This window comes from Nannobrachium achirus (assembly GCF_963921795.1).
Source record: "Nannobrachium achirus genome assembly, chromosome: 2".
Taxonomy (NCBI): Eukaryota; Metazoa; Chordata; class Actinopteri; order Myctophiformes; family Myctophidae; genus Nannobrachium; species Nannobrachium achirus.
Genome location: NC_137811.1, coordinates 17,799,727 through 17,825,105, shown reverse-complemented (window position 1 = coordinate 17,825,105; position 25,379 = coordinate 17,799,727). Strand labels below are relative to the sequence as shown.

Sequence of the window (25,379 nt, the reverse complement as noted above, 5' to 3'; positions counted from 1 at the left end):
TTGTGTGAGTCTCATGTGGTCTATAACACAAGACATCTATGATGTCAGACCCATATTTGGGACAATATTTTGTCCACATTTAGTCCAACTTAAACAACCAAACGCAACTCGAATCACACTTGCAAATGAATTCCGTCCTGTGCGAATTCCGTCCTGTGCGACATCGCCCTTTAGGGCGAGGTCGCTTTTGGCCCTTAGGCGTCTTACTGGTGTATAATAGTTACCAGTGAGTGAGTGTCTTGGTAGTGTCAGTGTTAGCGTATAATAATTACCAGTGAGTGAGGGTCTTATAGTGTTAGTGTATAAAAATTACCAGTGAGTGAGGGTCTTGTAGAGGTAGTGTTAGTATATACTGTAATAGTTACCAGTGAGTGAGGGTCTTGTAGAGGTAGTGTTAGTATATACTGTAATAGTTACCAGTGAGTGAGGGTCTTGTAGAGGTAGTGTTAGTATATACTGTAATAGTTACCAGTGAGTGAGGGTCTTGTAGAGGTAGTGTTAGTATATACTGTAATAGTTACCAGTGAGTGAGGGTCTTGTAGAGGTAGTGTTAGTATATACTGTAATAGTTACCAGTGAGTGAGGGTCTTGTAGAGGTAGTGTTAGTATATACTGTAATAGTTACCAGTGAGTGAGGGTCTTGTAGAGGTAGTGTTAGTATATACTGTAATAGTTACCAGTGAGTGAGGGTCTTGTAGAGGTAGTGTTAGTATATACTGTAATAGTTACCAGTGAGTGAGGGTCTTGGTAGAGGTAGTGTTAGTAAATACTGTAATAGTTACCAGTGAGTGAGGGTCTTGGTAGTGTTAGTATATACTTTAAAACTGTAGTTACCAGTGAGTGAGGGTCTTGGTGGAGGGTGATGCCAGTCTATCCCAGGACACAGGAAGGGTATCAGTGAACAGAGCTGCCTGCAGAGCCTCCATGTTGGTGGACATGGTCAGCTCTCCCTGGGAGTGATAACAGTGGGACACAACATATTAGGAACACCAGGGTTAATGTGGTTCTAATTACATTGTTAAATTGTGATTTTATAAAAATAAAAATAAAAATATATATATATATCAAACACAACAAGACATTTCCCCAAAGGAGAACGCAAGCTTTTAATTCAGTCTGACCCAAAGCACGGATGGAAACATTTCCCCAGCAACCATAAATCCCTCCTTTTTCTTCTTCTCCCATTCTCCGCCTCTCCCCCCCTGCAAATCAAACACTGGCTCAGAGTGCAGTATACTGTAAATTCAAATATGACACTATTCCAAGAACAATTCATGTAAAGTCAGACTATGAAGGCTTTGAGCATGACATGTCTTACCTTCAGACTGTGAGGGAGCGTGACATGTAGGGCTGTCACGATTATGAAATTTTACATGACGATTAAATGTCACTCAATTAATTGCGATAACGATTTAATTGTGTTTTTGTCGTTGACAATTACATTTCTGTTTGGCTTGTAGGCGTTGAAGTTGCACATGGCAGATATGATACATAACCTAAATATACAAAGAAATTAATGACATATTTGACAAAGAACAATCATGGATAGTGGAAATAGCTGATCTACAAGCTCACAACACATCACATCACCACGCGTTGGGAGCTTATAGATCTGCTATTTCCACTATTTTTGAAAATGTTTGAAAATATATGAACATTTTTCAACATGGAAACGATTATGACGATTGTGACAAAATAACTGCGACTATGTCAAATAATTGTGATTAGACGATCCTGTAATAATTGTGACAGGCCCAGGGCCGCCGATAGGGGGGGCAAAGGGTACTGTTGTCCCCCCTCCCGGAAAGGGGAGGCCCTGCGGTGGGGGCCCCCCCATTGAACGGGACTCTGGAGCAGTCTAGTTTGTGTAGGAAAGATTTGAGTGACTGTGAAAGAACTTTCTAAGTGTAAGATTAAGACATCATGCTTTATATAAACCCTATTATATTAAGCCTAAACCATTCTGCTGCCATGTAGAACTGTTTTTAACAGTTTTCTTACTTTAAAAATGAATAATTTTCCGTGAAAAACCTTATTTTTTGGCTCACGCTATGCGCGGGTGAAAAACCGATGGGGGCCCATGTGGAGGGGGGCCTTTGATCTTGACCCCCCTCCCAAAAGTCTGTACGCCGGCCCTGGACAGGCCTAGGGACATGTCTTGCCTTCAGAGCCAGGTCCAGCTCAGTGAGGGAGCGTGTCATCTCCGCTAGCAGGACGTTCATGCGCTCACACTCCTGGAAGCAGACCAGGACGTAAGGGCTGCGCTGCACCGTCTTCGCCATGATGTCGGCCATGTTGTACTCCTCTGGAAGCCTCTCCAAGATGTCATCGAGGACGCTCTTCACCTGATGAACATAGTTTAGACTAAAATGTTCTTCTAATTTGTTTTAATTAAAATATAAGAACACACTATGTGACATAGTAGGAGAGGGCGATATGGAAAACTATAATATCACAATATCTTTCCAAGCTGTATCACGATACACAATCTTATCACGATTCTTTTTCATGTTAGTTTTTATGGTTATTCTTCAAGTTACTTAACCCTGCAAGGCCCGAATTAATTTCTACTGACCCAAAAAAAATTAAAAAAATCAGATGGTGTTGTAGGAGTCCTAATCACAGGAAAATGTAATTTAAAAAAATGTATGATGTTTTTGTAAGGTTTTATAGCCATAAATCATAAATCATGCTCTAATTTGCATTTTCACAATAATAACACGTCATGTTCTAGACATTCTAATGATCACGAAAAAATATATTACAGGCATTTTAATTATGTTTTAGTGAGGAATAGCTTCAGTTAAAAAGTGAGATGTTGTTCGTCCAGACGCTGGAATTTCAACTTCTCTGGGAGGTGTGAATATCACTCTCTGTGGGGGGTATTTATATGCAAATATCCTGGCCAATGACATTGTAATACTAAACAATAGGATTCAATGGTGGTGTTAATGTGAAAAAAGAACAGGAAAAATAATTATAACATTTTTTAAAAAATGATTTAAAAAACGTTGCCAAAAAGCAACGCTGGGCCTTGCAGGGTTAACTGTACAACCACCTACAAGGTAACAAAAACTAAAAGAAAAAGGAGTAACAGACCATTTAGACCAGTGGTCTGCAAAGTGAGGTCCAGGGACTCTCTGGGTTCCTTTTGGGAGGTCTAAATTGACCCTTACGAGTATGTAACTCTGACAGTATACAAATGGAACCAAATGGACCCTTACGGGTACATTTGGTTGAATTTGTAAACTGTCAGAGTTAAGGGGAGACCTTGCCATTGTAAAGTTTGAGAACCACTGATTTATACCAAAATGCAGGTTTAAATTGAATTCTGCAATGAATCAGCTGTATTAACAATTGAACATGATTTTTTTATAAGGCTCTCCCTCATTGTATCACAATATATACAGTAGGATATCTCTGAAAAGGCATATCGTGGAGACCAGTGAGGGCCACCACAACCTAAATATGGAGATTAGAGTTTTCTGCCCAACAGCAACGATGTAGCATGACTCTGTACCGTACAGTACCTTCTCCTCTGTGCTCTGCGTGCTCCCCTCGCCCCTGGGGGTCCCGCGGGGCTGCAGCTCCAGCAGGGCTCTGAACAGGCTGTGTGAGGTGACGCCCAGGGTCTCCAGCTCAGCGTTGGGGTGCAGGCCGTACAGGGCGGGGCTCTCCGGAGGCAGGTGCTCGTCCACGTAGCCGTGGTAACCGCTGTAGTCCAGGAAGGGCGGAGCAAGGAAGCCGGGACACAGGGACAGCTCACCTTCAAACTGGACAGTGTTGTATTTAGATGGGAGACTGTGTTGAGTTTAACCAATCAAACTCCCGGTTGCGGCCCCGCACAGAATACAAAACACTGATGCTGGCTTTCAAAGCAGTCAAAGGTATGGCACCTCCATTGCTCCAAAGTCTGATCAACCCCTACAACCCCACCTGTTCACTCAGATCAGCTAACACGGGATGCTGATAGAACCCTTGCTAAAAACCCAAGGACAAAAATACACTTGTCCTAGACAATTCATCCTCCTGGCCCCCAAACTGTGGAATAAACTCCCTGTCGCACTTATAAAAACAGACTCACTCCCAAGCTTTTCGCCGTGGCCTGAAGACTCACCTCTTCAGACTCCACCTAAGCCCATAGCACACATACATGAAAACTAGATAGCATTTGTAGTTTATACATAATGTTTTTTAGTGATTAGGTGCTTGGTCTACGTTTTTTTTTTTTTTTTAGATTGATATTTCTATGCAATTGATGTACCTTATTGTATTGATGACCTTGCTCACTGTAAGTCATTCTGGATTAAAGGAGTAGTTCACCCCCAAAATGACTTTTTTTATATTGATTACTCAGGCCATGGAGAGTAGAGTTCAATAATATTTTTTGGTTTTTGTCACATTCCTAAGACAAAAATGTGATAACAATAAATTTACCCCCATTGATTCCGAATGGTGACCCGTTTCGAAACGGGTCACCATCCGGAATCAATGGGGGTAAATTTACTCGAATCAAAATTTTGTCTTAGGAATGTGACAAAAACCAAAAAATATTATTGAACTCTACTCTCCATGGCCTGAGTAATCAATAGAAAAGAAGTCATTTTGGGGGTGAACTACTCCTTTAAGAGCGTCTGCTAAATTGTCAATTGTAAATTGTAAACTGGACAGTGTTAGATGGGAGACTGTGTTGAGTTCTAACCCTTCAAACTGAACAGTCTTGGACAGGAGACTGATTTGAGTTCAAACTGGCCAGTGTTGGACAGGAGACTGATTTGAGTTCAAACTGGCCAGTGTTGGACAGGAGACTGAGTTGAGTTAAGGGACAGGTACTGGACAGAGCGATTCTTTAGTGAGACGCAGGGAGTTTACATCCAGTCCAACTGTCCTGAAATCAATATACTGTATGGTAATGCAACCATTTTAAAATAATTCCTCTCAACAAACTGCAGCAAGTTAAAGCAGCAACCTGTAAATTGTACAGTATGTCCTAACCATAATGTGAATCTGACTGACAAAACATAACACTGACGAAAGCTGGATAGGCGAAACGTTTGTTCTTTGACATGTAAAGATACAATAAAAGAGTGAACTCACTGTCTTGTCAGTCTGTGTGCGATAGGGCATTCACCGAATATTCGAATATTCGAATACTAACGTCACTATTCGACTTGGTAAACTGAATTCGAAAATCGCTTCTTTTTTTTCTTTTTTTAATTATTATCATTATTATTGTTTATTCATGGTTCATACAGCTTGGCTAGATAGGAAGTCATAAAAGATGATTTGTCAATGCCCCTGGTGGATGAATTGGTTCCAGGGGAAGCACTGAGCGCACCCATACTTGCTGGTCGCTTAGTCCAATCAGGTCGCGGCTCATTTGTAAATGCCACGGTCAATAGCCAATCGTATTTCACTAACCTCCAGGTCTGTCCCGCCTCCAGTGGTTAACCCTCACTCGCATGTTGTGTTCAAGACTTGAAACAGCGCATCAATGAGAGGGCGAGAATGGCTCGTTTTTATTGGATGAAAAAATATATATATAATTCCCGTCGAATTCCGACTATTCGAATACTTTGAGGTAGAATAATTCGAATTCTAAAAATCACTATTCGTGAATGCCCTAGTGTGCGACACCATTACGTTTATAAATGTCAATGAGTAGGCCTATACCAGTAAGACTCCCTAATCGAGAGATAAGTGACCGTCAGGTCAAATGGGACAGATCCATGTTGATGACATGACTGTAGACATACTGTGTACCGCTTTGTGTGATTTTAGGGCAAAAGCTGTAGGAGCAGTGTCCAAAAATGTGATGATGGCGCTAAATGGGACAGAGCCATGTTGATGACATGACTGTAGACATACTGAGAAGTCAGAGCGCGGTGATAACAAAAAACAAAAACATAACACATCTCATGCAAGACAGAATCTCTTTTTGTTCTAGGGACGATATTGCTCTACACCTCTACACCTTCTAAATCCTAAGAGTTTTCTGGATAATGACATCTAAAATGACAGATGCTGTCCCAAACTGAAGGGGTTCCTTCCTACTCTTCCGGACAGATTGTTACAATACGTTTTATTCACTAAAATACATTCCAGATTGCAGCTATGAATTACAAATGTCTTGCATTCCCCATCCTCCTCAAAAGGAATTGAACAATGACCAACTGGAAGTTCAAACTTGTCTGTGTGTTTTAAAGGAGGTTATTTGGGTGGTAATCAATATGATGGACAACAGCACATGTGTGGGGCAGTGGCTGCTGTGCATACACAACTAGACTGTGATTGATGGCTGATGGTCTGTGTGGGGCCTAATAGTCTGTCTGGGAGAAACAGTGGGCTGAGAGGTAATGCTTCACACCGTCCTACGATGAAATATAAATCACAGAGAAATGTCCACTCTCTGAGTGAACGAACTTCTCTCAGACCAACACCACATCATTAACGCTCGCATGCACGCACACACACACACACACACAAGCACAGGCGCACGCACGCACAGACACACACACACGCACGCACACACACGCATGCACGCACGCTTGCACACATGCACAGCTTATCTGTTCAGGCAAATATCACTTACAGCACCTTAAATACATCACAACTAGTACTATCACTTCGTAGATATTAGTCTGGAACCCCTGTGTGGAACCTGCATTTCTTTGGTGAAAAGCCCACCCAAATAATGGGCCCAAAAAAGCTCAAATTAATTAGATATTTTGTTAATTGTTTTGTTTATCCGTTTTTAGTTTTGAATATTTAGTTTTTTGTGTGTTTTCTGTCTTCTGGTTCATGTATTTTATATTGCTGTATGTGAATGCCTGTTGTATGTTGTGTTCCTTGTTGTTGTCTCGGCTACATTGACAATAGGGGCCTGCCCCTCAATAATTGTAAGCAATTTATAAGGTGGTGGTGGTGATGATGATGATGATGATGATGATGATGATGATGATGATGATGATGATGATGATGATGATGATGATGATGATGATGATGTATCCTTGCAGGTGTAGTGTAGTGGGTACAGTACCATTCTAGGTGTCATGTATCCTTGCAGGTGTAGTGTAGTGGTAGATACAGTACCATTCTAGGTGTCGTGTATCCTTGCAGGTGTAGTGTAGTGGTAGATACAGTACCATTCTAGGTGTCGTGTATCCTTGCAGGTGTAGTGTAGTGGATACAGTACCATTCTAGGTGTCATGTATCCTTACAGGTGTAGTGTAGTGGGTACAGTACCATTCTAGGTGTCATGTATCCTTACAGGTGTAGTGTAGTGGATACAGTACCATTCTAGGTGTCATGTATCCTTGCAGGTGTAGTGTGGTGGGTACAGTACCATTCTAGGTGTCATGTATCCTTGCAGGTGTAGTGTGGTGGGTACAGTACCATTCTAGGTGTCATGTATCCTTGCAGGTAGGTGCGGCAGAGCCTCCGGTCCCAGTCATCGGTGATGTGACCTCCGTACATGATCTCTCCAAACAAGTAGCACAGGTCCTCCCACGGCACCTGGAAGTAACAATATGACATCATTTCAATCTCATGACACACTGAAAAGACCAGCGTTTCACGGTTTTCCCCACAGTGGCATTAAGCTGGACAACAAAAAAAGCTTCAAACCTCCCAAAAGTTCAACTTTGAAGCAAGTGTGATGCTAGTGTTATTTATAACACAGCCCTGTTTTGTACGTCGTCATACGACAGTGTACCATGGACCAGTTGTGAGCTTGTAGATCTGTTTTGTACAGACTATTTTACAGTTTACAGACAGTTTAGGCATTTACCTTACAATAAGCAAGGTAATACATCAATACAATAAGCAAGGTAATGTTAGTGTGTAGTTCATAAACAGGGGTCTCCCTGTCTCTCCAGCTCTTTAATAAATAGAAAATACATTTTCAGATGGGTTGACAATTTCAGCTTAAATTTTATAGTGTTCCAGTTCCAATTTGGTTTACTCATGTCTTTAAATAATTAATTACTGTTATGTATTTGGTTCAAGAATACATTATTTCAAATGTTGCTACTACCTGTTATTGTCTTTGCATTGCTCCTTTAAGAGATGTGATTACGTCATCATAGTGAGACCATGCCGGTGTGACATGCTGTGTGAAGACTGCTCTGAATAAGTAAACAAGGCAGACACTATCCTTGATTCTCGAGTCATTATTATACTGTTTATGTAAGTGGACAAACATAACAGAATTGGCGACGAGGTTTTATAAGGACTTTTCACGTGCAAGAAACGGACTGAATGGAAAATAAATAAATAATACGGCGCGAGGAACGGCGCTGCGACGACAATCACAACACACCATCAAGGTAAAATAAAAACTAGCGAAAATGGCTGGACTTGTGGGACACATGGAAAGTTTTGATTGTGCAACTGAAGATTGGACGTCCTATGTGGAAAGAGTTGAACATTATTGTGTGGCCAACGGCATAAAGGAGGACAGAGCAGTTGCTGTGCTGCTGAGTGTTATGGGAGCTAAAACGTACAACTTGCTCCGCAGTCTCCTGGCGCCCGCCAAACCAGCAGAAAATAAATTTATGGAGATTGTAGAAGTTCTAAAGAAGCATTTGAATCCCACGCCACTGCTAATAGCAGAACGTTTTCGATTTCACAAAAGGGATCAATCACAGTCTGAGTCCATATCAGAGTACATAGCAGAACTCTGTAGGTTAACAGAGCATTGCCAGTTTGGGGAGTTCCTGACAGACGCTCTGAGAGACAGACTTGTGTGCGGGATGCGCAACGAAGGCATCCAAAAACGTCTTCTAACTGAAGACAAACTAACACTGGCCCGTGCTTTGGAAATAGCCATATCAATGGAAACGGCAATAAGAGATGCCAGTGAATTACAAGGAAAACAAAATGAAACAAGTTTTGTGCACAAGTTCCACACAAACCAACGCAATGAGAAGACACAGCCTCGTTTCAGATGTGGGAAAAGGTCACATGACCCTGCAGATTGTTGGTTCAAGGATAAAGACTGCAGACAGTGCAATAGAAGAGGACACATACAGAAGATGTGTAGATCAAACTACAGTGATGAACAAGGGAAAAGAACAGGGAAAAGCACCCGAAAAGTACATGAAGTAGCAGAGGCAGAGTCAGATGACTCAAATGAAGAGAATTTGGCCTGTCTTGATTTATACTCCACAGAAGATGATGACAATGAAGTCATATGGCTGACACCTAAAGTCAATGGAGTGCCATTCAAAATGGAACTGGATACTGGATCTGCACTGTCCATCATGTCCTTACAAGACTACAAGGAGCATTTCCCTACAGTGAAACTGAAACACACTAATGTGAGACTGAAAACATACACAGGTGAGCGGATCACCCCACTGGGAAAACTGAAGGTTAAAGTGACATATGAGGGCCAAAGGCGCAACCTGGACTTGTATGTCCTCAAGTATGGAGGCGTGCCATTATTCGGACGGCAATGGCTGAGGCACATTCGTCTGAACTGGCATGAGATAAAAGCCATGCGAGTGGCGACTAAGGAGAAAAATCTGTGTGCAGACGTTCAACTGGCGCAGATAATGGATAAACATGCACAAGTGTTCAGAGAGGGCATCGGTACTCTAAAACACATCAAGGCTCGGATTGAGCTGGAGAACAACGCAACACCAAAATTTCACAAGGCTCGCCCTGTCCCATATGCTTTACGCCCTAAAGTGGAAGCAGAGCTCCAACACCTAATGGACCAAGGAGTATTATCCAAGGTGGACTGGTCTGAGTGGGCAACGCCTATAGTACCTGTGGGCAAAAAGACAACTGACAAAGTAAGGATTTGCGGGGACTTTAAAGTGACATTGAATCCTGTAATACACGCAGACCAGTACCCACTCCCACGTATAGACGACATTTTCGCATCCTTGTCACACGGTGAGCGTTTCTCCAAAATTGACCTTGCACAGGCCTATCTACAAATGGAAATGGAAGAGTCTTCACGGAAATATCTGACCATAAATACGCACAAGGGCCTGTACCAGTATAGTAGACTTGTGTTTGGCATCACCAGTGCCCCAGCGATCTGGCAGCGGGCTATGGACCAGGTGTTACAAGGAATTCCAGGCACCCAGTGCTATTTAGATGATATTATTGTCACTGGCCCTGATACTGCCACTCATTTGGCAAACCTAGAAGCTGTTCTGACAAGACTGGAGGAATATGGCTTGAGAGCTAATAAAAAGAAATGTGAGTTCTTCAAAGACTCCATCGAGTACTGTGGACACAAAATCGACAGACATGGCCTGCACAAGACTCAGGACAAGATTGACGCCATCCTGAACGCTCCACAGCCTGAGAATGTAAGTCAATGTCGCTCATTTCTTGGGCTAATTAATTATTATCATCGATTTTTGCCCAATCTGTCAACTGTGTTACACCCACTAAATGCACTGCTGCAAAAAAGACACCAAATGGAGGTGGTCTAAGGAGTGTTCACAGGCGTTCGCAGCAGCTAAGCAGCTCATAACCTCTGATGACGTGTTGACACACTATAACCCCTGCCTTCCTCTGCGCCTGGCTTGCGATGCTTCACCATATGGCATAGGGGCTGTATTATCACACATGATGCCTGATGGCTCAGAGAGGCCTATTGCTTTTGCCTCTCGGTCCTTAACATCTGCTGAATGCAATTATGCACAAATTGACAGAGAAGCTTTAAGTTTGGTATGGGGTGTAAAAAAGTTTAATCAGTACCTCTATGGACAACGTTTCACATTGATTACTGATCACCAGCCCCTAGTGTCTATTTTTAGCCCCCAAAAAGGTGTGCCCGCCATGGCAGCGGCACGCATACAGCGATGGGCCTTATTCTTGGGAGCGCACACATACACGATTGAATATAAAAGTACCAAGTTACATGGAAATGCTGATGGACTGTCTCGTCTTCCACAGGCAAAGACTGAAAAAGCTACAGATCCTGCTGTGGTGCTGCACATGTCACAGATCGAACCCCTACCTGTCACCAGTGCACAGGTACAAAGAGAGACAAGGAATGACCCTGTCCTAGCTAAGGTCTATGATTTGACAGTGAATGGCTGGCCAGCACACGGGGATGCCCAGCTTCCGGAGTACGCTACACGACAACATCAACTCTCGGTGTGCCAGGGTTGCGTTATGTGGGGGTCCCGTGTTGTTGTACCGCCAAAGCTAAGTTCAAGAGTGCTTGCATCATTGCATGAAGGACACCTTGGTGTGGTTAAAATGAAAAGCCTTGCTAGAAGTTATGTATGGTGGCCTGGCATCGATGGCCAAATTGAAGATCTTGCCAAGTCATGCACAGGTTGTCAACAGACCCAGCGGCAACCCCAGCCAGCACCTGTACACAAATGGGAATGGCCTTCCGCCCCCTGGCAACGTATACATATTGATTATGCTGGGCCGTTTTTGGATCATATGTTTCTTATTGTCGTCGACGCCCATTCAAAGTGGCCTGAAATCTTTACAGTCAAGAAGCTAATGCTGCTAAGACTGTGACCCTCCTGCGAATGCTTTTTGCCCATACAGGCTTGCCCCTACAACTGGTGAGTGACAATGCCAGTCTGTTCATGGGGGAGGAGTTCCAGGGTTTCCTCAAGGGCAATGGCATTAAACATATCACTTCAGCCCCTCACCACCCAGCCACTAATGGGCTGGCAGAACGCTTTGTTCAAAGTTTCAAACAGTCCATGAAAGCAAGCAGGAAAGAGGAAGTGCCGTTGCAGCAAAAAGTGGCCAACTTTCTCCTGGCATACAGGAACGCTGTACATGCCACCACCGGACAGACACCTGCAATGCTGTTCGTGGGAAGACCCTTGAGGTCACGCTTAGATCTGATAAAACCAGACATTCGCAAACACGTCCAAGAAAGACAGTGTTCTCCCAGTCAGCTGCAAAGGAAGATGAGAACCTTTGACATTGGACAGAGAGTCCTGGCCAGAGACTATCGCAGCCCCACGCAGAAATGGATGCCTGGGGAGATACTGTCCCAGACAGGACCCTTGTCATACACAGTTGGTGTGGAGCCCAACTTGATCTGGCGCAGACACGTGGACCAACTTCTAGATGCATCCACCGGAGAAGTCGCCACAGAACCAGCGGGGTCAGAGAACCCTCAGAACACTGATGACAGCTTTATGCCACCTGCTTGTGGTACTGTTAACAACACTCAAATTCCCGAGCCGATGGACATCGCTCCTCAGAGTGTGGATGACCCCGAATCCCCAGTACGGCGCTACCCTGAAAGAGATCGTAGACCCCCTCTAAGGTTAGACTTGTCTAAGGTTAGACTTATAGTAGCACTGAGATGGACACTAAGACTCTGTGATATACACACACACACACACGCACACACACACACACACGCACGCACACACGCACGCACACACACGCACACACTCACATACTACATTAGACTGGTTGTTGTTTAAAAAAAAAAAAAAGATTCTGTATAACTGTTTATTGTGCTGCCTTCATTTTTGTTGATGTTCTACTAAAGGTATTTCCTAGCACATTGTTTTTGGTTAAGATTGACTTGAAATTTAGAAGGGAGGAATTGTTATGTATTTGGTTCAAGAATACATTATTTCAAATGTTGCTACTACCTGTTATTGTCTTTGCATTGCTCCTTTAAGAGATGTGATTACGTCATCATAGTGAGACCATGCCGGTGTGACATGCTGTGTGAAGACTGCTCTGAATAAGTAAACAAGGCAGACACTATCCTTGATTCTCGAGTCATTATTATACTGTTTATGTAAGTGGACAAACATAACAATTACTTTCAATGTATTTTGTTTATACTGTATCCTATGAGTTCTCTCAAAATTGTATCCCGGACAGAAAATGGATTGTCTGTTTACTAAGGAGATGGAGAGAGACAGGGAGACCCCTGTTACCGAACAAACGCTCTACAGCAATGATTACAATCACAACATAGAGCTATTTATCACTTATTTTAACCTACACAAATCACTTTACCCTGCCTTTTATTATTGGGTAATGACTTCACGAGCGTAACGTGAATTTCACTTCCATTGTGAAATCAGCTGAAAACCACTTGTGTTTTAAGCGTGTTCTTCATTAAACTCCTCCTCATCATCGTCATCACACGTCAGCGTTTCCGTTCCTGGAAACCTCGCGACGCTAACGACACCACTTCTTCTCCGCAATAAAAAAAAATAGGCACTGTTAACTAGGGATGTCCCGATACCACTTTTTTGCTGACCGAGTACAAGTACGAGTACTTCATTTTGAGTACTCGCCGATACCGAGTACCGATACGAGTACAATTAATAATACAACATTTCTTAGAATTACGTTTTTTTTTTTTATCAGATGTTCCTCACTTTCTGGCTGTATATAACACATTAAATTGCATTGCTTTCCCAGAACATGGCACAACTGCCACACATTTCACTTTTTTTTTTTTCAGGTTTAGCCCATGGAAATTCCTGTACTGTGCATGATCTTCTAGATCTGCTATGCTCAAACATTTTGTATTTTTACTTTTGATACTTTAAGAGAGAGAGAGAAAGGCGAAGTGGCGGAACACACAGGGTACTCGGGCGCTTTGTGAGCAGTATCGGACGAGTACCAATACCGCAAAATAGGCCGGTATCGGGGCGAGTACCGATACCACGAGTACCGATACCGCATCCCTACTTTTAACGGCTATAATGGCTGCGAAATGGGCCAGAAATTACGTTTCTTTGCACACAATGATCTGGATGTGTGACACCGGAGGCCTCTGCCTCAGCAGAGGGGACGGGTACATTATGACCCCCATGAGGAGGGGGGGGGGGGGGGGGGGGGGAGAAGAAGAGCCTCCCGGATTCATAACCAGTGACAAAAGCTGCCCGGTTGGTTCACAATCATTTGTACCTGTATTGTTTTGCAAATTGCTTCCTTCGTCAGGCCTAATTGCAGTGATCACTTATGCAGCGTTGCCGGGAGTGTCAGATCAGCGCTGCATGTAATTACATTTAGGAGAGAACGCTTCATTGCCCCCCTAATGAATCCTCTGTATACGCACACGCAGGTTACTGTTTAGTTAACCGCATACCGCCGGGGAAAGCATCTGTGTCATTTGAGATTTTAGCTATAAATATAACTATGTATTTGTATTATATCGTTGTTGTCGGGTGGTCCAAAACCGTTCGTTTTGTATTGATCATTTAAAAAAACGATTTATAATAGTGAAAATAGCCTTGTGTGCTTGTAGATCTGCTATTTTCACTAGTCTTGTGCGTAAGTCTTGTATGAAAAAACGTGCACATTTGAAACTGGGAGATACGAGGGTTCTGCCCGACAGTGAGGACAAAATATATTGTAAAAAAAAAACCAACCTATGTTGCTATATTATAGCAACAGAGGTTTTCAGTTTTGAAAAGTCTTAAGATTCAGAAGGCATTATTTACGTTGCCGTCTGGCAGAAATCTCTCATCTCTGTAATTCCAACTTGGTTTTTAGTTGTTTCGTAAATCAATAACGCCCTACTTGATCATACTACAGCGTCACACAAAAGAATCTAAAGTAGCCGATCTACAAGCTCGTGGATCTGCTACTTTTGCCCGTCAAGTCAAGAGAGAATTTGTGGAATCGCCCTCAGGTCTTAGCGGGTTAACATAATGAAGGACATTCGTTCTTCTTTTTTTCTTCTTTTGGAGGGCAGTATACCCAGCAGATATAATTGGTTGTGACCGCGGTAATAAGAGTGCTAAGAGGGAAGCATTAGGAGTTGCGCACCGTCGTGAGAATGGATTATTCTTTTTTGTCTTGCGGAGATAAAGCTAAATTACAGGTTGGGGCGTCCGTAGCTCTAAAGAGCAGACACGCGATATAGGAACAGACATTTTTCATGCTTAATAGTGGAGCGAAAGATTTCACTAAGTAATTGGAGGCAGCATGGGGATAATCCAGCATCCACTGCTGGCTAGCTGCTGCAGCCACCACCCAAAACCTCCACGCCATTATCGTTAGGAGTGATCGTTGATACATCGTTAAGGGGGATTGATACTTAAGTGATCGATGCCTACCGTAGCTGATTGATAACTATAGGAGCACGCTGGCGAAAATATTAGTTTTTCCCCTCTACACCAGAATCTTTTCGTCAAAGTCTTTGCAGAATGTTTGTCAAGGCCCCAGGACCTTTTTTTGTGTTAACCTTTTAGCCTTAAAGGAGTAGTTCACCCCCAAAATGACTTTTCTTCTATTGATTACTCACGCCATGGAGACTTTGAGTTCATAAAACAAAAATGTGATTATAGTAAATGTACCCCAATTGATTCCAGGTGGGGACCCAAATGCATTTGGGTCTCCATCCGGAATCAATGGGGTAAATTTATTGTAATCAATTATTCTTTCTTAGGAATGCAACAAAAACCAAAAGAAATATAATCGAACTCAAGTCTCCATTGCACAAGTAATCATTTTGGGGGTGAACTACTACTTTAATGTCTGACTGTACCTTGTGCTGTTTACATTTCTGACTAATAAAGTATTCAATCAATCAATCAATCAATCAATCAATCAATCAATCACCTTGGAGTTGGCCTCCAGGTAGTTGTAGAGCACGTTGACAGAGATGGTGAGGTCTCCGGTGTTGAAGGGGTACGAGCGGTTCCAGCCCTGGGGACCAAACTTGCGGCGCTCCGTCACACAGGCGTGGAAGTAGCAGAGAGAGAAGAACACGGCGTTGAACTCCTGCTCCCTGCAGCACATCTCCAGAGTGTCCTGGAGGCCACAGTGGGATGAAGACAAGACGAGAGAGAGTTTTTACAAACATAAAAGTCTTTATCGTGGTCCTTCAAAAGTGGTATTAACTGAAGAATCCACTCCAGTGAGCCATGGCAGACCTTTTCAGTTACTTAAAGGAGTGGCTACACCGGCCGAAATTTAACATTATGATACAGTAGGTCACGTGGTGTTTCTTCAAACAGTCTGAAAAGGAGGCGGGGCCGTATCAGTTAGCAGTGAATGTATACTTCGTCACAACGTGATGAGTTGTTGTTAGCGTGTAGCAGCGCCGCACCGCAAGGCTATTTTGGAGAGCTATTGTGTGTGTACACACACACACACACACACACACACACACACACACACACACGCGCGAGCGCGCACGAACGCACACACACACACACACACACACAGGCTACACACACAGAGTGTATGAGCCACGGAGCACGGACCTCAGTCCGGCCGCTGTGCTCCGGTGAGACAGCAGGACATGGCTTGCTCCGGTCGGTCTGGTGCTCCAGTCAGGTTTAGGGGCAGAGACAGCAGGGTATGGCCGACAAAACCGTCTCATAGACGGGGAGAAGCGTGTTGACCCTCGTAACGAATCTCTGACACCTTTTTTGAAGAAGACATGTATTTTTTTACCGGTCTAACCACTGATTTTATAGCGAATGCTGTATAATTTTTACCCCTAAAACTGAAAAAAAGTCGGAAACACACCTCGGACAGCTTTTGTTGGAGCAGTTTCAAAAGATAATGATATGGATACTCGACTCCGCGAGTCTCCGCCCCTTCCCCCATATTAGCCCAATCAAATTAATGTATTGCCGTTACTGTACAGAAAGTACTACTTTCATTACAGTAACTACAGTAAATTAATTTGATTGGATAATTTAACATGGGGGTACGGTACATGACATCATTCAAAAAAATTGCTAATTTGATAGCCATAATTAGCTGTTTTGGCCGTGTCACGCCCCCTTTAAGTCACTGTTGAGTTATTTTGCCTGTCAATCATCGCCTCTGCTCCGCCCCCACAGGGGGAGAAAGTACATGGACGTTTTTCCTACCGGAGCTGAGCCGAGGCCACGCCCAACACGGAAGTGCTTCTCTCTCTGTTTTGTTTTCACCAGCATCGGCAGGTTAGCTACTCACAAGGTTAGCATTCACCAGCGTTAGTTTTACTGAGGTTAGGGTTAGGGTTAAGGTTAGATTTAGGTGGTCGGACCAACGGACCAATCACAGCGTGTCCTTGCACAAGCTCCTCCACCTACACTCCTCAGCTCAGGTAGGAATAACACACACGCGAGAAAGAGAGCGGCGGGGAGGGGCTGGGAGGAGAGGGGGCGGGATTAAGGGACTGTGACATCAAAGATGTTTTTTTCTGTTGAAGCTATCAGTGTTGTTTTTGACACCAAATTTTTATTTAGTTTTAGTCATAGTCTTTTGAATAAAATGTCATTTAGTTTTAGTCATAATTTAGTCACCTGAAAAGTTTTAGTTTTAGTCTAATTTTAGTCGACTAAATATCATAAGATTTTAGGCAACTAAATCTACAGTTGATTTAAAATGTATTTTGTTAGGCCTTGATGGCATCGTAATGACTGATTTTACGATTGTTTGTGTGGTGAAAATAGCAGATCTACAAGCTCACAACGCGTCGCAGCGCGACGCGTTGTGAGCTTGTAGATCGGCTATTTTCAGCACGCAACACCTGAGATTAACCAAACATAAAATTACTCTGTTTAGTTTTTATTTCGTTTTCATCAGTGAAAAAAACGCAGTCGACAAACATTTTTCGTCATAGTTTTAGTCGACTAAATCAACACTGGAAGCTATGTCTGCGGGCATTAGCCTGGTACCTGGCTGAAGTTGTTGAGGGCGGCGTGCAGACTGGCGTTCATGCCAGTGGGCGGCTCGCTGGTGATCTTGACGGCGTTCTCCAGCAGACCTCTGGGAATGACGTGCTGCTCAGGGTGGGCTGCAGGCTCCCCACTGATGAACAGCCTGTAGTCTGGATGACTGTCCACCACCACGCTCTCCACCAGGACCTCCAGGCTGGGCAGCCAGCGAGACACCAGATGGACATTCTGAGAGCAGTAGGAGAATGGAATATAGAAGGTAGAACAGAGACCACAAGACAATTTAGGCATTTAGCAGACGCTCTTAACCCATTTAGGCCTAGAATTATTTAATGCTTTAACTATTGAAAAATAGCAGATCTACAAGCTCACAGCGCGGCTGCGAGCTTGTAGATCTGCTATTTTTGAAAAAGTCGTGAAAATGTGTGCAAGTCTTTGAATATATGTATTTTTAAAGCGAACGTTTGTAACTCAAATTTTGCTTCTGGGTGGTCCCTGGAACTAAATATTTTTGACATGGGGGTCCGTGGCCAAATAAATATCAGTTTGGGAGTCCTTCACATGAAAAGGTTTGAGCACCACTGACATAGTAGTCTCTCAAGAACAGGCTAACTGAGCTCCAGTTAAGTGAAAAGGACCTTTTCTTTGACGATGGCTGGCCAGATAGCTGACATAGAAACATAGGGTTTTTAAAAAAAACCTTAGAAGGATTCAAAAGACACTTATAGAATCGGGTCAAAATTCTAATTTTCATGATTTTTCAAAAATAGCAGATCTACAAGCTCGCAGCGCGGCACTCGGTGCCGCGCTGCGAGCTTGTATATCTGCTATTTTTCAATAGTTAAAGCATAAAATAATGAAACACAATAATGTGTACCCGTTCTAATACAGAGCGATTTACAATAAGCAAGGTCAACAGCAAGGCAAGGCAAGGCAAGAGAAGAGAAGAGAAGAGAAGAGAAGAGAAGAGAAGAGAAGAGAAGAGAGCAACACCAAAAGACCAGAAAAAAGGGAATTTCATCATCATTATCGCAATAATTTCATAAAATGTGATTTTCAATAATAAAACAATATGCCTGCACACTGCCAAACTGCACAGAGCACATTTATTGAAGGAGAAGCAATGTTTCAGTCACTGAGATAATTCATAAAATGAATTAACATTACGAATATGAATAACGATCCAAGCATTTATTTGTATACACGATATAATTAAAACAACAAACTATTTCGTTTCCAAAGGAAATGCTTCCTTCCTTTGTTCCGAAAGGCTTCGGTGACGCAATTGGCTCAACGACACGCTTCCCTTTCAGGCAGCCGTTTATACGGCTGATTTAGCCAATCATGATCCTGATTGAACCAAATTGAGTTTGTGTTCCCCAGCTCAGGGGGTGAGCTAATTCAATTAGGTGCTGCAGTGATTGGCTGGGAACAGAACAGCAGAACAGTGAGTGGCTGGGAACAGAAGCAGAAAAGCAGTCTGCCACCAAGTCACTGTCTAGAGCAGTGGTTCTCAAAGTGGGGTCCGGGGACCCCCAGGGGTCCATGATGGAGTTCCAGGGGTCCCCAGCTCAATGATAGTTAGGAACCAAATGGACCCTTATGGGTATGTAACTCAGAGTTAAATTAACACTGCTTTTACAATATAAATTGGGGTCCCAGAGATAGAAAATCCATTAAATGGGGGCCGTAGCCTAATGCAGTCGTTCTCAACCTTTTCAGGACGCGACCCCAAAATAATCATATTTTAACTGCGGACCCCCCACCCTTAGAGTAGTGAGGCATTAGATTTTTCTATTGTGAAAATAGCCAATCTACATGTTCACAACGCATCGCAACGCAAGGCGCTGAGAGCATGTACTGTAGATCATCTATTTTCACAATTTCTGCCTCTAATATTTGACTATTTGGCCAATGTTTAATTTGTCATTTCAGAGGCATTAAAAAGTCCTTATTGAGTGAGAAAACAGTGTTGTGCATTAAGTTAATCATCTGGGGACCCCCCAAAATAATTTGGGGACCCCCAGGTTGAGAACCACTGGCCTAATGCATGTCAACCTGGGCTGGGGGTCCTTGACATTAAAATGGTTTGTAATCATTGCTAGAGCAGTAAAAAGATCTTCTCTTATGGGGGTCACTGGTATATTCTCCAAATGGGGGTCTGTGGGATAATAAGTGTCAATTTGTGGGTCCTTGACATGAAAAGGTTTGAGAAGCACTGGTCTTGAGCCCAGCGCTACATGGCTGCTGAGTAAACACTTTTTTTCTCAGTCGCCACTACTGATATCAGTCATTTAGATCAGGGGTTTTCAAAGTGGGTGATGGGGCACCCTGGGGTGCCGTGAAGGCAGTCCAGGGGTGCCGCGAGATAATTTCATAATATTTTGAATTTATTTGGACACTTGAAAAAATATTTAGTATATTTAGTACCAAAATGGCTATTATCTCAACGTTTTCCTCACAACATAATCACTAAAATATCATCACTGTCGGGCAGAAAACCTCGTATCTCCAAGTTTCAAATGTGTACGTCTTTTGGTAAAGCAAAGCCCTGCTTCATCATACAAGACTGTCGCACAAAACTAGTGAAAACAGACGATCTACAAGCACACAACGCCTCGCATCGGTTCTGGACATACAAGGTTTCCACCCGCCAACGACGATATGCTATAAATATAAGGTGCTGGGAGTGAAAATTATAAGTTAGGCCTTAGGGGTGCCTCGGATTAAAACATTATTTATGGGGTGCCCTGAGACAAAAAAGTTTGGGAACCCCTGATTTAGATTCCATGGAAGCCAGCAGGTCTATGGAAGCATGTTGTGCCGTGAAAATAGACGATCTACTCAATCGTGTCTGCACTCTTTGATAGCTTGTAGTTATTATTATTTAAAGATTAGAGCATTTGAACTGGTCAAAATACACATAGCTTCAGAAGCATATTGCATAAAATCTTAATAGTCCCGGATGAGTCGCATAAACAAAAGCAAACCTGCAGAATGACCCAGTGCCTGTGCTGCTACAGTATGTACCTGCAGAATGACCCAGTGTCCGTGCTGAGAGGCTCTCCTCAGCACCCTCTCTGCCACCTCCTCCTGGCCCTGCCCCAGGGACACGTTGTGCACAATGCCCTGCTCCATGGAGAAGCCCAGCTTCACTCCTACAACACATAGTACACATAATGCATCACCAGGACCATCATGGACATACAGTACATTACAATAGAGCAGGGGTTTTCAAACCTTTTTTTGATTGAAAGATTGATTGAAGACTTTATTAGAAGTTTGCATAGGAAAAGGTACAGTTTCATGACGGTACAGTTCACTGGTACAAGGTCTACTACAAGGAGATCCATGAAAAGACTAAGCTTATTTCCACAGGAAACCATTTAAGTATCTCATATAACATTGAATGACAGACGAAAAAATTAATGTTTATAAAGTATTTTGACAGGTACTTGGGTATCATGGTGGTGTAGTGTATCTTGTACACCAGGCCCATTGCAAGTTGCTGTACTCTGTCATCTACTCTGAGCCACTCCACTCTTAACACGTATGGTGCCAACCCCGAGTTTCCCGAGTTTGTATTGGTACCACCCCTGTGCCAACCCCGAGTTTCCCGAGTTTGTATTGGTACCACCCCTGTGCCAACCCCGAGTTTCCCGAGTTTGGGCCGTTTTTGAAAAAAAAAAAAAAAAAAAAAACATTTTTCAAAAAAAGAATTTTCAAAAAAAAATTGTGGACCTCCAGAAATGTATTAGGCATGATCGCGATCGCGAAATTGCATGTTTAACCCCCATACCAACCCATTCTTTCAAACATGGCAGCCATGTTTGTTTACATCTGAAGAAAACATAATGGCTGATAAATCATGAATGCCTGAACGGATTTCCAAGCGGATTTTTTTGTTTGAAAGCTGTGAACAGTGTGCACACACGTGGTGCATCATCTAGGCATGGGCGTGCACGATCCGTGCACTATAAATTACATGGAAGTCTATGGAGACCATGGCATCGCGGGACATTGAAGAGAAAAAATCATTGCAACATAAGTGTTAACTGGTGAGTAGCGGTGAGGTGAGTAGCGGTGAGGTTTGACTCAGGGCACCCCTGTATATATCTTTTTCATCCACGGCAACCCTGAGTTACACTGTTAATTTTTAGAATCTTACATCCTATTGGAGAAATATCCGTTTCCATCAGAACTGACTGAAAATAAAGTTATACTTGACGTTTAACCACTTGAAACCCAGCATCCCTATTCTGGGGGGAAGGTTCACCAGAAATAGCCGATCTACACGCTCACAATCGGCTATTTTTGGTGAAGAGAGTTGCCGTAGATGGAAAAAAAAAAAAAGCTCATCAAGTACAGTGCAAATCAGGTCTGTTTTAGTAAGCATAGTGAAGTGATATTGATGAATTCCCAATATTATCAAATTATCTCGCGGCACCCCTGGACTGGCATCACGGCACCCGAGGGTGCCCCGTCACCCACTTTGAAAACCCTGCAATAGAGGGTATGCGCATGCATTAAGTGAATGGCAAATCGAGTGGCAAATGTTAGCGATTCCAGCCCCCCTCTATGCATCAGGACCATCAAGGAAACACAGTTAAAGAGTTAACACTGAATTGCATTTCTTTCCTTACATTGATGTGCGCCGACAATAACATGCAATGAAAACTCAAAACTAAGAAAACATGTTCCGTCTCATTTGCAGGCATATAATGTTCAATTATTAGTTTTACACTACAATTATATGACACAGACTTTAGCTAAACGCTATGTATGATAATTGTACCTCATTTGTATATTGTGTTTTTCTTAGTATTAATTTGATGTGTTTGTTCTTGAAGAGAACAGCTTGGTTGTTTTACCTAACTTCTCCACATCTTTGAGAGGGTCCACCCCAGCAGACAGGATGAAGAACAGGGGGGTTGAGGGCTCGCTCTCCTCAAAGGACTTCTCCAACTCCAGACCTGCTGTCTCCACATATCTGCTGCCCATGGTCTCCTCCACAAACATCCTGACAAGTCAGTTAGTGGACATTATTACACACATTACATTACATCACTGCTTCCCAAACAGTGGGTCTGGGCCCATTTGTGGCGCACGGACACATTTTTTATGGGTCCTTTAATTTTTGGTTTCCTAACATTCTCTTTTGAATTATTATTATTTCAAAACACTTTCAAACAACATTCCGCAAAAAGCTAAATCTTTTGTCATCAATAAATAAGTTTAAGAAGTAGTGAAAATAGCCGATCTACAAGCTCACAACGCGGCATGAAGCAACACGTTGTGTGCTTGTACATCTGCTGTTTTCACCAGTTTGGGTCCCGGGAAAACGTCTGATCTATCTGGTCTCGATTTGAAAATGTGGGAACCACTGGCTTAAATCACTGGTTCTCAAGCATCTTCATGTCAAGGCCCCCCAAATTAACATATACATTTTGCCCTGGACACTCATCTGAAAATGTTTTGTGTGCCAGGGACCTCCAGTAGAGAAGTATTTTGTGTCAGATTTTTCAAATGTTCTTAAAAGAAATAGCCAATGGATCTGGATGAGTCCTATTTACGTGTAACATTGTGATGGTAAAAGGTTGAAAGATGCCTTGCCTGAGGGCGTAGGTCATCCTGTCAGGCCTCAGAGCTCTGAGGACGATGAGCTTGTGGAGGGAGCTCAGGTTCTTCCACTCCTGGGGAAGCCTCTCCATCTCTGGACACTCAGACTCCACGATCTTCCTCCAGCGCTTGGGGGAGCTCTCCATGTCTCTGTCCAGGCCGCTCAACTCCTCCAGCGTAGATATCGTCTGTATTCAGACACACAGACAGACGTCATGATGGAACCTCCTCCTCCTCGCCCTGTGACATTTGGTTGAAGACTTGGGTTAAAGATGGCATCAGAAGTCTGATGTAAAGTCATCAGTGTTATATCGTCGCTGTTGGGCAGAAACCTCTAATCTCCGTATTTAAAGGGGCTAAACCTAAAAAATATATATATTTTTTTATAAATATTGGCCCATATTACGTTTTTATACAGGTTTAAGCATAAACACTCACTCAGATATTGAATTTTCATGTTCTGAAAGTGTTTTATTTTCATGTTTCTGGGGTATAAGGCACACTGGAAAGACCAAAAAGAATGAAACAGTAGATAAAGGTTAAATTCATGGTGTACCCCCTTTAAAAGTTTTTTTTCCATAAATGAATGCCCTACTTGATCATACTATAGCCTACCTAGTCATAAAAAAGTATCAAAAATAGCAGATCTAAAAGCTCAAAACGCTGCGCAAAATGACGCATTTTGAGCTTTAGCATTTTTTATTTTATTTTTTTAATCCTGAACAGTTTTAGACAAGATATCCAAGTCTAGCACACTATTTATATCTTCTAGCCTAGCATTTATATTGTCTATATTCAGACAAGCAGACATCATGCGGAACATCCTCGCCCAGGGGAAATTTGGTGAAGACTTGGTAGGTTAAACAAGTTGGCATCGTACAGTTGGAAGCGAGGGCCTCCCTCTAACACGGACGGAAAGTTGTATGGTCGACTTCGCTTTATTGATCGCTAGGCGCGCCATTCTGCTTAAGTGGAAGGATGCTGCCCCGCCTGTGCTCAACCTGTGGCTTCGCACTATAATGTCCTGTCTGGAACTGGAAATGTTGAGGTTCTCAATTGCCGGCTCTGAAAAGAAATTTTATAAAACCTGGAGCCCTTTTATGATGTTCTATCATAATACTCAAACGGTGTAGTGTGGCGCTTACCTGTTTGACCAACCCAATATGCAGCAAGCTTTGATTATTTATTCTGCTTTATTGTTTTGATTATTTATCTACTTTGTTTTATTGAAAGTTCAACCGTCCTGGGGATTGAGGGTGGGGGGAGGGGGGATAGGGGATGGGTTTTATTCACTCTCATAATAATGTACTTTGTTTTTCTACATGTGATGTATCCATCTTTTTGAGATTGTATACCCGCCTCTGGGCTATGCTTATTTGAAAATTTAATAAAAAGAAAACAAGTTGGCATCAAAAGTCTGATGGTGAATGTGAGCAACTTACGTTTTTCTCCATCTTTTATCAAAAAATAGCATCTGGTATGATTCATTCAGTGACTGTAACTTGATGGTAAGACATTAATTCAGGTACTGTACCTTGATGGTAAGACATTCATTCAGGTACTGTACCTTGATGGTAAGACATCCATTCAGGTACTGTACCTTGATGGTAAGACATTCATTCAGGTACTGTACCTTGATGGTAAGACATCCATTCAGGTACTGTACCTTGATGGTAAGACATCCATTCAGGTACTGTACCTTGATGGTAAGACATTCATTCAGGTACTGTACCTTAATGGTAAGACATTCATTCAGGTACTGTACCTTGATGGTAAGACATTCATTCAGGTACTGTACCTTGATGGTAAGACATTCATTCAGGTACTGTACCTTGATGGTAAGACATTCATTCAGGTACTGTACCTTGATGGTAAGACATTCATTCAGGTACTGTACCTTGATGGTAAGACATTCATTCAGGTACTGTACCTTGATGGTAAGACATTCATTCAGGTACTGTACCTTGATGGTAAGACATTCATTCAGGTACCTTGATGGTAAGACATTCATTCAGGTACTGTACCTTGATGGCTCCCCAGGCCTGTGCTGACAGGAAGGACACAGGGCTCTGGGCTCTGCTGGGCTCCACGGGGAAACGGAGCAGGAAGTCCAGCTCCTGGCCGTCAATCAAGCCCTGTTTCAGGAGCACCTGAAGA

At 42.9% G+C, this 25,379-nt stretch overlaps 1 protein-coding gene across 1 annotated transcript in view; it reads right to left on the bottom strand.

The window, feature by feature from the left end:
* The window catches only part of LOC308296806 (dynein axonemal heavy chain 11), a gene marked incomplete at both ends in the record, with an annotated part of 198,253 nt that overhangs the window by 5,487 nt on the left and 167,387 nt on the right, over nt 1–25,379 (bottom strand). The window contains 10 exons of the mRNA XM_080740133.1: nt 835–950; nt 2,163–2,345; nt 3,531–3,773; nt 7,396–7,515; nt 15,547–15,738; nt 17,604–17,831; nt 20,634–20,761; nt 22,475–22,623; nt 23,217–23,410; nt 25,247–25,372. Of these exons, the coding sequence (XP_080596259.1) occupies nt 835–950; nt 2,163–2,345; nt 3,531–3,773; nt 7,396–7,515; nt 15,547–15,738; nt 17,604–17,831; nt 20,634–20,761; nt 22,475–22,623; nt 23,217–23,410; nt 25,247–25,372 (1,679 nt within the window). The remainder of the gene's footprint in view (nt 1–834; nt 951–2,162; nt 2,346–3,530; nt 3,774–7,395; nt 7,516–15,546; nt 15,739–17,603; nt 17,832–20,633; nt 20,762–22,474; nt 22,624–23,216; nt 23,411–25,246; nt 25,373–25,379) is intronic.